This window comes from Beauveria bassiana (genome assembly GCF_000280675.1).
Source record: "Beauveria bassiana ARSEF 2860 unplaced genomic scaffold BBA_S00001, whole genome shotgun sequence".
Classification (NCBI taxonomy): domain Eukaryota; kingdom Fungi; phylum Ascomycota; class Sordariomycetes; order Hypocreales; family Cordycipitaceae; genus Beauveria; species Beauveria bassiana.
This window is the reverse complement of record NW_007930836.1, coordinates 1,239,998-1,252,656: the sequence shown is the minus strand read 5'-3', so window position 1 is coordinate 1,252,656 and position 12,659 is coordinate 1,239,998. Positions and strand designations below refer to the sequence as shown.

Genomic DNA, 12,659 nt, shown 5'->3' with positions numbered 1-12,659 from the left:
GAAGCTCCAATGTCTACCGTATTTTGTACAAACAAGGCTTAAGGATTGCTGATTCATTAACATCGTTATCCTCCTCATCCCCAATCTTTGGCGCGAACGAAGGCTTGTTGCCCCTGCCGGGTTCTGGCGCCTTGGCAGCACGGCCCTTTGTCGGAGTTGCACCCTTGATGAAGCGCATCTTGACGAACATCTTGTTAGAAAGGTCGATGGCCTCAGAACGCTCGCCATTGAGCACGAACCCTCGTCTTTGGAGGGCATCGACAAATGCAGAAACATCAGTGGCCTTGCGATTGTCCTCGACGCCATCTACCTCAACAGCTAGATCCATGGGGGTAGCTGCATCGGTACTGTTGCCGGCACTTTTACCCTTCTTGGCGACCTTTTTGCGGTTGCCCACGCTGTGCTCCACGGGAGTGTGCTTGTTCCGGACGGGGCCAAAGCGGCTCTTGATCTCGGCCACCCAGAGCTCGCCCTTCCAGTGCAAAATGCGAAAGGCCTCTTCGATAAAATCTATCCAATTGGTGCCCATGAGGGCCAGGCAAAAGATGGCGACATTGACGGAGCCTTCTTCGAGCGGCAAGTTGGCAATATCGGCCTTGGTCACGAGTGCATGAGGGCTCTGCAAGTCGTAGCTCTTGACGTCGATGCGCATCTTCCCCTTCTCTGACTGCAGCGACTGTGCCAAGGCGGCATCGCCACAGCCCAAGTCGGCTATGGTGCAGGTACCTCCCGTGCGAGGAAGAGGCGAGGTGGCGAGAGAGGACGGGCGGGCGCCGGGCTTGCCCTTGATAGGCTGGCGGACCTTGCCACGACTGCGAATGTCTTGAAGAAAGCTGTCAACGGGGTTTTCAGGCCACACCTTGACTTGGCGGCGGAAGCCTTCGTGGTACTCGTCAAACATTTCTGGTGAATCCTGGAAGAGCGAAAAGGAGTCTTCGGATGGCTTAGTATAAAGCGTCTCATTCAGATGGCGGAAACGAGCGGAAATAAGCTTCTCTCGCATAGCTGCTTGCAACGGCGTGAGCTTGGGCGGTACAGGCGGCAACTGCGCGGGGATAGCAGCAGTCTCTGGCTCCTTGGCATCGGAAGCGGCTTGTGAATCTCCAGTCTCATTTTGGTTTGTGTGCTTATCACGCTTCTTCTTTTTCTCCTTCTTGTCTTTTGACTTCTTTCCGTCAATCTGCTGCTTGGGCTTCTGCTCTGTAGAGCAGTTGTCTTCCTTGTCCTGGGGCTGGAGATCCTCTGTGGCACCATCCTTCTTTTGACGCTTGGAGGACTTGTCTTTCTTCTTTGGGGCGTTGGGGTTCCTTCCCTCCACGACAGACTCGTAGAGCTGTGTGAAATTGTCTGCAGTGACCTCCTGGTCTCGAGGACGGCCAGGCCTCTTACGCTTCTTGCCAACCGTAGCCCCGTCCTGGGCGCCCACCTTTTCGGCTTTGAGGCTGTCCGCAGATACAGACCAGCCTGGAACAGCAAACATAGTCGCCGGCTCTTCGTCGAAAGCTGCTGGAGAGTTCTAGAGGCAGCTTGTTTAGAGCTGTTGAAGTTGCCAAAGGTCTGGCTAAAAGAAGCTGCACAGGATCAAATTTTTGTGGGGCTTTCGAGCCTCTTTTGGTACTTCCAGACAGCGCAATGTGTTGAAGTCAGGCAAGAGGTGATTAAGTAAGGCCCTGGTAAATATATAAATAAGCCCCTAGAAATAGTGACTTTTTAGCCCCCTTTTAGGTATATATAGAGGTACTACTCTTATTAAGCTATTTAATTTTTAGTTTTTATATTATTAGAATTAGACTTACTATTTTTTATATATTTAGTTATAATATATATAAATTTTAGCCTATTATTCATTAGCTTAACTAGCGGTATATTATAATAGCAGTTACTTAGTATAGTAGGTTATAAGTTATACTGCTAGCGACCCTAATTCTACTAAAATATCTACTGTTTAATTATATATTTAATATATCTACCTTTAAAGTTAAATATATAATAAATATAGAAAGGTAAAAAATATATATAGAAGTTAGAGTTATCTAAGCTTTAGGAATTTAACTAATGAATAAATATTGAGTAGCCCTAAAAGAAGATAAAAAAAAGTATTCTGTATTAGTCTTTATTTAAGTAGAAATTTATTAAAAAAATAAGTATAATAATTTAAATATTTTAACTACCAATCACTTAACCACTACTCTTGTCAATTAACCTTAGGTACTAGCTCTTATTATTTTTGTAGTTTAAAAGTCGGTATTTTGGTGGGGTTTGGGGTCGCGAGCGGAATTACCTACCTAACTAGATGCACTGTAATCTTCGCGTCGACTCGATCTCAAACTTCTTTTTCTCTGTCCGACTGTGAAGCGCCTTGTACACTTCTGCTATTGTGTTAAACCCAGCTCGTGAGGCGCGTTTAGCTCTACGGCAAGAAATCCTACATACGAAACGAAATCAACCAATCTTGACAATTACACGCGACAAGTGCCCGCGCATCGAAGCGGAATCCGGAGCACAATTATGCAGTGTTAAAGAGCACGACGCCTACCCCTTCCTCCTGATCGAGCGCAACACCCAGCACTCGCCTTCTCGACCACTACCTACCTGAATTCCACGATGACGCTCTGCAAATTCTTTCAGCAGGGCAATTGCAGGAATGGAAGTACGTAGACCATGTCCCGCAACTCCCTCGTGGCCTCGGGGCCTGGCTCGAAGCCCTTGAATTTTGGCGCCGAGAAGTCAAGGGGAGGGCACATCGTATGAGAGACAGAAAGCTGACAGTGCCAACCAATTTGTAGACTCGTGCAGATTCGAACATCCTACCGGCGGCGGCGCGCAATCCTCGAACCGTTTTGGCGCACTGGGCGGCGGCAGTGGCTCCCAATTTCAGCGTGTCCTGGGTACGTGCCTATGACGATGTCTCTACCCTGTTTTCTCGTGTCTATGCAGCTCACTCTTACAATCTCTCGCAGATAAATACTCGATCAAGCTCGACGCCATAGAGGCTGATCTTACCACCGAAACCCCGACATGGATCCTCTCTGCCTATGCTCCGGGCCGCGATGCCCCCGACCAGCTCTTCGGCGGCGCCATGCGTGAGCAGAGTTTTGAGGAAATGCGGCTGCACCACATGAATGGCAGAGCAACTGGCAACGAGCAAAGAGCGGTAAGTTCCATGGCTCTATATTGAGCCCCCCCCCAGTCGAGTGCGGACAGGAGCTAACTCGACGACAGCTTGCCGAAGCGCAGGAGCTGTACCAGAACGCGCAGGCGCAGATGCAGACAGCCGTACGAAACGTCAACGAAGCCGCACAGTACATTGTAGATGGCGAAAATAGACACCCAAATCGTCTCGACGTCTGCCAGCAGGGCACTCAAGGAGCGCCTTTCGGCGAGTTCCTCGTCGGCAAGCGACCCAAGTCGATAGCGCCGGGACAGCCCGCGTCTGGGAATCCCTTCGCCACCAACGGTAACACCGCTGCTACTCCCGCCAACCCATTCTCTTCTCCTAGCAGCAACACGACTAACGCGCCGTCTCCTTTCGGGAGCGGCGGTGCGAGCGCGGCGCCGACGACGAGCGCCTTTGGACAGCCGTCTGCGCTGGGCCAAAAGCCCAATCCATTTGGCGTGCCCGCCTTCGGACAGCCGGCCCAGCCTGCCGCGGGCTTCGGACAGCCGTCGCAGCCGTCAGCTTTTGGGCAGCCATCGCAGCCTTCTGCGTTTGGTCAAGCTGCGCAGAAACCGAGCGCTTTTGGCCAACCGCCGCAACCCTCGGCCTTTGGCCAGCCATCGCAACCCACGACATCGGCCTTTGGACAGCCCTCGCAACCCACGACATCGGCCTTTGGACAGCCCTCGGCGCTGGGCGCGAAGCCCAGTCCGTTTGGTGCCCCCGCCTTTGGTCAATCTGCGCAGCCCAGCACCGGCGGCGCCCCCCAGACGTCTGCGTTCGGTCAGCCCAGTCAGCTAGGCCAGAAACCAAATCCCTTCGGAGGAAACGCCAACACAGGACCAAGTGCTTTCGCCACGGCTGCTAACAACACCAGCAGCTCGGTAAATCCTTTTGCAGGAAACAGCAATGCAGGTCCAAGTCCCTTTGCCGCAGCATCGAGTAATAACGAGAAGCCAAACCCATTCGGCGCTCCATCAACCAACAACCAGGCAAGCCAACCAGCTTCAAATCCCTTTGGGAGCCAAACCCCAGCGCAGAGTAAGACTCCGAATGCGTTTGGGCAGCCGTCTGCGACACCCAGCTCAAATCCCTTTGCCAGCGGTGGTAACTCGACGACGCCGGCAGGGAATCCTTTCGCAGCTAAACGCCAGGCAGCAGGGGGCAGCGGATCCAATCCTTTCGCAGCGGCGCAGTCCAATGCGAATGCTCCCGCAAACCCCTTTGGCAGCGCGCCCGCCCAAGCAACGCAGCCTGCGGCACCACCGGCCAACAGCCCGTATCCGCCTGGAAGTGCCAAGCAGCACCCTCCTGCGGCGAGCTACATTAGCCTCAACATGGACGGAACGCTGGCGGCGTTCAAGGGCAAGGCCGTCTCGTACCGTGAGGGTAGGCCTGGCATCCGGGCCTTCGATGGCACCTGGACGCGTATCTGGTTCCCCGGCGGCGCGCCGCGGTACGACAAGAACACGGAGCTGCCTTCGGACGTGTACGACGACAAGACCAAGGCGCAGTGGCAGCAGTTTGAGCAGACGGGCAAGTTTGCAGACGGCTTGATGCCCGCGTTGCCGCCGCCACGAGAGTGTACGGTCTGGGACTTTTAGAATGAGATAGAGGGCTGATGTGCATATCTAATGGCGTTTTCTTTTTTCCGTTTCTCTTTTGTCATTTCGACTGGGCGGCTCGAAGTGTCATTTTTGGGTATCTTTACGACCACGGACGTTTATATAGCATGGTCACAGGAAAAACTCGGGATTACATGAAATTTGAACCTGGGTAGTCTCTTTTACAGCACAGCGTTTTATATACCAGTCTTAGTGGGAGAGAAAGTTGAACTCTTATTGTTTATATGAATCCTGTCTTCAGAGTTGTGACGGCTGCACCCTGTTTCAGATGCCATTCGCCCGTCTTCAACTTGCCTCAGCCCGTTGCAAGTCACCAAAAAACCGCTTAAGCGGCAATGGTGACCTCGACCTCGACACCGGCATCAATGTTGACGATGATCTGCTTGACAACCTCGGTGGGGGCGTTGAGGTCGATGAGACGCTTGTGGATGCGCATCTCGAAGCGGTCCCAGGTCTTGGAGCCCTCACCGCAAGGGGTCTTGCGGGTGGTAATCTTCAGCGTCTTGGTGGGCAGGCGGACAGGGCCCTTGGCGCGGAGGTCCTTGTTCTTGGCGCGGTCGATGATTTCGGTGCAGACCTTTTCGAGGACCTGGACCTTGCGCGAGGACAGGGTGATGCGGATCTTGTGGCTCTTCTGCAGTAGTTTGTCAGTACTTTTGTCATTCTCCAAGCAGCTGGCGAGCGAAGTGAGCAAAAGCAAAAGAGAGAAAACGTACAGGGCCCTCGCCGACATCCTTGTCAGTCTTGTTGTAGGACATCTTGTATGACTTTCTCTTCGGGGTATTGACCTCACGACTCGAACGTTGTAGGACTGCTAGACAGACGTTTCGGCAAAGTGATGAAGGTTGAAGAGAAGAGGAAAAAAGAGATTCGGGATCGCTTCGCCCTGGTGGGCACAAAAGGTTTGGTGGGGGAATGCGAAAATGTGCTGGTTGTGCGAGGCGCTAATCCCTTTAAGGCTAGAGTGGCTATTTTCAATAGATGTGGTTGGCTGGCATGGGATGGTGGGGTGCAAGAAAAGGTACGTATCTTTATCCAAGCGATGCGCCTTGAGCTGGAATATCTTACAGGCACTGGGATTTGATCTGTTTCGAGTGGTAAGGTTGTAAATACCTGATGGAGGGTAAAATCCATGAATTGTTACCGTGAGTCGGCGAAAATTTGTCTGTTAATGGCCGTCAATGACGTTCGGTACAATATGTAGCATTGGTTGAGAGGTTGCTCGTCTTCTGACGACTTTCACGTCATCGGTCAATTAGTGGCAGCACAATCTCGAAGAATAGTGAGATCGACTCTAAGAATATTCAGATGAGAAAGAAGATGAAACATCAGCATATAGACTAATGATGTTCCTTTTTCATGAAGACTACACGCAGGAAGCGAGTCATACGTAGGACCAATCATCCCGTTGATCATCAACTTGTTCGTTCCCAGTACATGTATTATTTGTTATGCGTCTACCATTTGAAAAAATCAAATTGACCTAAATTTTAATATGTTTCAGCCTTAGTATATGATTAACTAATAATAACCTATTTCATTTGCATTGATGACTTACAACCTACTTGTCTATGTTCATACCCCAAGCACGGGCCACCCCACTAGTAACTACACCGTGCCTGGAGCTTCCAACTTGGCTGACCCTCTTTGTATGAATCATCCGGCGATTCAACGACAGCCTCGTACGAGGCGGCACGCAGAATCAGTAAACCAGTCATGGAGATGCGACTTCAACCTTGAGTAACCCTCGATCTTTTTTTTCTCAACCCAGAGGAAGCTTTCATCACAGGGAACGTAACGACTCTGGACGACTCGACTACCCCTCCATCCTGCCAACATGCCCAAGTTGCCGTCATTGGCAGCTTACCCCCCGGCCGAATGGCGTCACAAGCTCTCATCTGCGGAATGGCAATCGATACAAAGTGCCTGGGTAACATTGTTGCAAGCATACATCAACTCTCCGCACTCTGTATTAGCCAATGCTCTTTCTGAAGAGGACTCGTCTCTCACTCGCTTTCTCACCACGTTTGCGCAAGAAGCCGCCTCACAGGATGCATCCCATTCGCCTTCACCAGCCCTGTTAAAGGCCGTGATTCAAGTGATGGACAAGTGGACGTCTTTGAAATCAACAACGGCTCTCGACACGTTTGATCATCTCGCCAACTTGGCCAAAATCTATCCAAAGAAACTCGCCGCGCCAGTGCTTTCCAAAGCGTTTACGTCGTCACATGCCGCTGCCATTGAGTCGTCATTGACAGCGCTAAAGAAGTCACTTATTGTGATTTTAGATGCTGGGATACGCGGCGACCTCAAGCTCGCAGAGGCACGTCTCGCGAAGCTCAATCCGCTGCTGCATGCCTCACCAGAAGCCTGCATACTGTTCCTCGCCGGTGACGACTTTCTCGACAGTCTCATTGTGGGCTACAAGGTCATGAACCCACCTCTGCGGAAGGTCATTATCGCAACACTATACCTGTGCTTGTTCGGGCTCGTCGAGGCGCAACCCGCCAAGTGGTCCATGCTGAGCGATGAGCTGTTTGCGCTCAAGTCGGCGGCGGACCAGCACAAGCAAGGACCGATCAGCGCCAACGACTCGTTAGTGCCGGAGCTGGTCACGTCCACTCCTCTTCTCAAGGTACTGCTGGCCAAGGCCGAGGCTGACGGCGCGGCGACGCCGAATCTCAAGAAGCGCATCACGGCCCTGGAGGCGTTCAAGAAGGGTGCCATGGTGCGGCCAAAGAGGCTGGTGCGGCGCAAGGTGGACAAGGGCAAGGGCAGGCAAACAACTGACGATGCGGATACCGAGATACACATTCATCGCATGAGTCAGATTACCCAAGTGCAAGACTTGTTTCCCGACCTTGGCGCCGGGTTTGTCGCCAAGTGTCTGGATGAATATAATGAGGATGTTGAGCAGGTGGTTGCCAACCTTCTCAGCGAGTCATTACCACCACATCTTGCTATCGCAGATCGTAGCGAAGGATTGTACGTTATATGTGGATTAAATAGAGTTCACTCACTCACATGTTCTAGATCCTCATCCCATCAACAACCACAGCCCGACATGGCACCGCACTCCACACCACCACAATTACCAACTCGTCGCAACATCTACGACGACGACGAGCTCGACCGTCTTACCGTTGACACCGCCAAGCTGTCCTTTGGTAAGCGGCCGGAAAAGACGGCCGACCAGCTGCTCAAGGACCGCTCGTCCGCGCCCGGCAAAGCCGCCATCCTCTCCGCCCTCGCCACCTTTGACTTTGACGACGACGAGCGCGACGACACCTACGACGCCGACGACGTCGGCGGCACCGTTGACGCCTCGACGAACCAGGAGGCCGACGGCGCCAACGACGCCAGCGAGGAGGCGCTGTTCCGGGCGTTCCAGGCGGACCCCCGCGTCTTTAATCGCGACGGCGCGACGCGCCGGTCCGCCTCACGTAGCAAGCTGCGCGAGGACACGGGCATGGCCGACGAAGCGGTCGAGGGCTGGGCGCTCATGCTCACCCGCAACGCCGGCCAGATGCGCCGCCTCGAGGCCAAGTACGCGTTTCGCGGCCAGCAGCGCGAGCTCGGACGCACAGCGTGGCGCGACTCGGGCGCAGAGGACAGCGATGCTGGTGCGGCGACAGCGAGCAGAGGCGGAAGAGGAAGAGGCGGCGGCGGACGTGGTAGAGGTGGCCGTGGTGGTGGAAGAGGACGAGGTGGTGGAGATGTGGCGGGACCAACGGGCGACAAGGCCACGGAAAACGCGCGAAAGGGCAAGGAGGCGAACAAAGGCTCGCGGGCGAACCATAACCGCAAGGCCGGGCATGCTAAGAAGATGGCGCGTGGAGGGTTCCCCGAGTAAACGGTGCAAATGGAATTACTTGCTTTTCTGAGGCTTGTATGTATATATTCGACGCATACATACATGGTTGGAGTCGTTACTGGTGAATAGCATTTGAACATGAACAAGAGCGAGGCATTGCATAGGTATTGGTCACAGGGACAGGCGAGATTAAAAGAATGGTATTCAAAAAAAAAAAATATCCTGGGTCTTTCGAATGCTCTATAAAAGGATCAGCCCGATTCTGGTAAGTAGACTATTTTCAAATATTGGAATCATAAAGTCTGTAAATGTCGAATTATCACGTCTTCAAGAAAGAAAGTAAAAAAAACCTGCTCAAAACGCCAAGTATTTGGGCCCCTTGCCGCCACCATTTCTGTTTTTATGCTCTGAGGTACGCTGTATGTTGTCAGTGCATGAATCCGGTTGTCATTTTACTAAAAAGATTCGTTGACTTACTCGCATCAATCTGCTTAAGCTGCGGCAGGGCCAAACGGACCTTGTTCCTGTACAGCGCCGGGGCGCGGAGCTGCAGCGGGTTGCCCTCAAAGTACACCGTCGTCAGGGCCTCCTTGTCGGCGAGCTCCCGCTCAACGTCGGCAAAGTCCATGATGAGGTTGTAGCTAGCCCAGACCTCTTCGAGCTTGGTGAGGGGGCCGAGGCCCTTGAGGCTGTCGATCTTGTTATGCGAGATGTCGATTGTGGTCAGGTTAACGTTGGCCTCGAGCCCCTGGAGCGAGGTGAGCATGTTGTGCGAGATGTAGAGCTCCTGCAGCTGGGGCACCTCGCGCAGCGGGCTCAGGTCCTGGATGCGGTTGGACTGGATGCTGAGGAGTCGCAGGCGTGGCAGGCCGCCGAGGTTGCGGAGCTCGGTGATTTTGTTCTTGGCAAGCCACAGCTCCTCGATGCCCGTGAGGGTGTCGAGGTTCTTGATCTCGCGGATGCGGTTGGAGCCGAGCTCGAGTGACGTGACCTTGTCGAGGCCGTCGAGATTCTCAATCTCCTTGATCTTGTTGGCGACAAAGTAGAGCGTTCGGAGTTCCTTGAGGTGGTTGACGTGCTTGATGTGCTTGATCTTGTTGAAGCTTAGATCGAGGTTGGTCAGCTTGGTCAGCCGGTCGAGGCCGCGAATGTGTGAGATCAGGTTGTCGTAGAGATCGAGGTCTTCGAGCGTGCCGCCGAGCTCGTCGAGGCCCTCAATGTGCTGGATGTTGTTTTGCCGGAGGCAGATTTGCACCACTTTTTGGAAGCGGTCGAGGCGCAGGCGCTCCATTGACCCGATGCGCGAATGGGTCACGTTGATTTGCTCCGTGTCGGGGTCCTCGTTGGCCAGTAAATCTATACACACGCACGAGACAAGTTGTCAGCGGGCTGTGGCCTCATCTTGCCGACAGTTGGGGGGGAGGGTGAACTCACCTTCATCGGCAGCAATCTCCTCGCCGGGCAGTACATTTTCGTCATCCGAATACTCCGGGTCCGACACGGCTTCGGGGTTAATTAGAATGGCCGACTTTGGAATGCGCAGCTTGCCATCCCAGCCGTTGGCATTCTTCAGGCTGCCGCTGCCGCTGCCGCTGCCGCTGCCGTTGCCTTCGGAGGCGGCGGGTTCGTGAGCGTCGGCATCGGCGGCGATAGTGACGTGCGCATGGTGCTGTTCTTCGCTGGTCGAGCCGGGAGACATGGTGTGTTTTCTGAGCACGCTCAAGGAGGATGAGAGGGCAAAGTGTACCTAGGTAGCAAATAAACAAACAATTTGTAAGGCTGACTGTTGATCTGGAGGATTATCGATAATAAAATGGCGGGGCATTTGTTAGGCAGAGACGCTAAAGAGCTGCGGCCAACGGGAGCGATGATGAAAGAATGATTGCATCTCTGGCATGAAACGTACATCAAGACATGCAATGCCGGTCTGCAGTAAAATAGCTCGTATATTATATCATCTTTCATTGCTTTGCAGATCGGTGCATATTGAAGCTGCACACATGTCTGAGCTTTGCCCGCTCAGCGCGCACTGTTTCTTATCACACCTATCAGTACATTTGACCAACATGCGGGGTTCACCATTTTTCAGCGTGGCTGTAGACTTCAAGCTTCCTCCACCACTGCTTGACGTCACTCATCCAGCTTCCTCCATCAAATCGCCGCGACTTATGATCGACCTGGGAGCATGCCATATATAATGCATTGAAACGGTTGTCATCTCGTGCAAGATGTCGCGCCGGGTGGCTTGGCCCGTGGTGCGGCATTACGCGGCTACGATGCATGGACTAGGCTTTACGTCTCAAAGGCTCGAGCTCGCAGCTTGGCCCTGTGGGCGGCGGTTCCGCCGAGGATTGCACCTCGAGCCTATTGTTATGCCTCCCATGATTTTTACAGGACTGTTCATAGCTTTGTGGTGCTGGAAATGCACCATGCTCGTCGTGTTCCAAAATGTCATCATCTATAACCCGTTTCTGCCGCCCGACGCTCGCCGCTTGGAAATAGCAGACTATGCGAGCCAATGTCGCGGGGTGGCTTGGAGGCAACAGATGATCAAGTCGCTGGACGGCACGCCAATTGCGCTCTGCGTCAGCGAAAAAGCTTCAGAGCCATCAATTCTCCCTGCCACGCCGGTGTACATTTTGTACTTTCAAGGTATGTCAAGAGAACATTTCAAGGGCAAACAAGAGGTGATTGACCGGATTCATAGGTAACGCTTCATCTTTGCCGCCCAGATTACCCGAGATATCGTCAGTCCTCCGTCGAGTTCGAGATGCCGACAAAAGCGCAAGCTATACCATCGTTGGCGTGAGCTATCGAGGCTTCTGGAAGTCACACGACCGGCCGTACGAAAAAGGCATCAATCTAGATACCCAGGCAGCGTTACGGTGGGTTACGCAATTGCACAAAGTTGAGCATCCTGCTTCGCAGGGTAGCCCTGTTATTCTCCTCTGGGGCCAGAGCGTAGGTTGCGGCTTCGCTACCAATCTCGCCGCAAATACGTCAGACGAGTCCAATCTTTCGATACGTGGCATGGTGCTCGAGACACCGTTCACCAACACGAGGGCCATGCTGCAGGCCTTGTATCCTCAGAAATGGCTGCCTTATCAGTATCTGTGGCCGTTTCTGCGCAATCAGTTGGATACGTGGAACAATCTTAGGGTGGTGGCTCGAAAGTCAAAGGGGCAGCCGGTGCCCGTGTACATTGTCGAGGCTGGGAATGACGAGCTAGTGCCACAGAATCACGGCGAGATGCTAGCTGGACGCTGCGCGGAGCTCGGCTTGCCTGTGCAGCGTTTTACCGTGCGTAAAGCTCTTCACAACGATGTCTCGATCCGGCAGGCTGGCAAGCAGGCTATTGCAGACTCCATACGATCCGCTGTGGCGGCCGCTCAGGCACAGTGATGATCACCAGGGAGCCAATGGCAACGTCCAGGCAGAGAAATCGCAGCAATGTGGGCGCCCGGAAAGGGAAAGGAATGGCATCTTCATCTAACAGCGGGTCCACCGGAGCTAAAAGGCATAGACCATTGTGTGCGGGGAGGAACAATGTCGAGCGAAGCAACACCGATAGACCAGGAACCAGATGCTAACGGGCCTGTGAATCTCATGCGACTTGCAAGGTCTTTCCCACCATAGAGTTGGCGGATTTTGGTCAAAAGAAAACCAATTGAGATCTCTGAGGGGTCGATTTATATCATTTCGAATATTTCAACTTCTTTTTCCAGCGGAAAAAATGGCAACGGGCCCGACATGTTGGGTCGCTAATCACGAGTGACCTACCGAGTGGAGGATATCTGCCTGACAATGCTTCCGGGCATGCACACCAGGCAAAACATGCCAAGGACTCCACACATCCACGAAATAATGCGTGAAAAGAAGCTTGCCAATTGCGTAGGGGCGTCCTTGAGCAGGGGTGCTAACTAGGCAGTTGTTGCGCCGCCGCCCGCCGTCGTCTTTGTATCAGTCGGGCAAGCAACTCGGGGTGGGTAATACACCAATAGTGTACCCATGGTTAAGTGTGCCCATGGTTTGGGAGAAAATGTGCAGGATGATGGGATTCATC

General features: G+C 53.2%; 6 protein-coding genes across 6 annotated transcripts; 3 read left to right on the top strand and 3 right to left on the bottom strand.

The window, feature by feature from the left end:
• Positions 1-13: 13 nt before the first annotated feature.
• Positions 14-1,480, bottom strand: BBA_00411 (methyltransferase domain-containing protein; the record flags this gene model as incomplete). Its single annotated transcript, XM_008595508.1, has 1 exon — positions 14-1,480. The coding sequence occupies one exon, from the start codon at positions 1,478-1,480 to the stop codon at positions 14-16; it is 1,467 nt and encodes a 488-aa protein (XP_008593730.1).
• A 1,124-nt stretch (positions 1,481-2,604) lies between these two features.
• BBA_00410 (CCCH zinc finger domain protein) lies at positions 2,605-4,761 on the top strand (the record flags this gene model as incomplete). The annotated part of the gene is made up of 4 exons (XM_008595507.1): positions 2,605-2,650; positions 2,787-2,888; positions 2,961-3,154; positions 3,223-4,761. The coding sequence occupies 4 exons, from the start codon at positions 2,605-2,607 to the stop codon at positions 4,759-4,761; spliced, it is 1,881 nt and encodes a 626-aa protein (XP_008593729.1).
• A 346-nt stretch (positions 4,762-5,107) lies between these two features.
• On the bottom strand, positions 5,108-5,540 carry BBA_00409 (40s ribosomal protein s20; the record flags this gene model as incomplete). The annotated part of the gene is made up of 2 exons (XM_008595506.1): positions 5,108-5,416; positions 5,499-5,540. 2 exons carry the CDS (start codon positions 5,538-5,540, stop codon positions 5,108-5,110), a joined length of 351 nt encoding a protein of 116 aa, XP_008593728.1.
• Positions 5,541-6,619: 1,079 nt separating this feature from the next.
• On the top strand, positions 6,620-8,635 carry BBA_00408 (CUE domain-containing protein; the record flags this gene model as incomplete). Its single annotated transcript, XM_008595505.1, has 2 exons — positions 6,620-7,767; positions 7,816-8,635. 2 exons carry the CDS (start codon positions 6,620-6,622, stop codon positions 8,633-8,635), a joined length of 1,968 nt encoding a protein of 655 aa, XP_008593727.1.
• Positions 8,636-8,996: 361 nt separating this feature from the next.
• On the bottom strand, positions 8,997-10,295 carry BBA_00407 (protein phosphatase 1 regulatory subunit SDS22; the record flags this gene model as incomplete). The annotated part of the gene is made up of 3 exons (XM_008595504.1): positions 8,997-9,013; positions 9,074-9,952; positions 10,031-10,295. The coding sequence occupies 3 exons, from the start codon at positions 10,293-10,295 to the stop codon at positions 8,997-8,999; spliced, it is 1,161 nt and encodes a 386-aa protein (XP_008593726.1).
• Positions 10,296-11,025: 730 nt separating this feature from the next.
• On the top strand, positions 11,026-11,998 carry BBA_00406 (alpha/beta superfamily hydrolase, putative; the record flags this gene model as incomplete). The annotated part of the gene is made up of 2 exons (XM_008595503.1): positions 11,026-11,248; positions 11,304-11,998. 2 exons carry the CDS (start codon positions 11,026-11,028, stop codon positions 11,996-11,998), a joined length of 918 nt encoding a protein of 305 aa, XP_008593725.1.
• Positions 11,999-12,659: the final 661 nt, after the last annotated feature.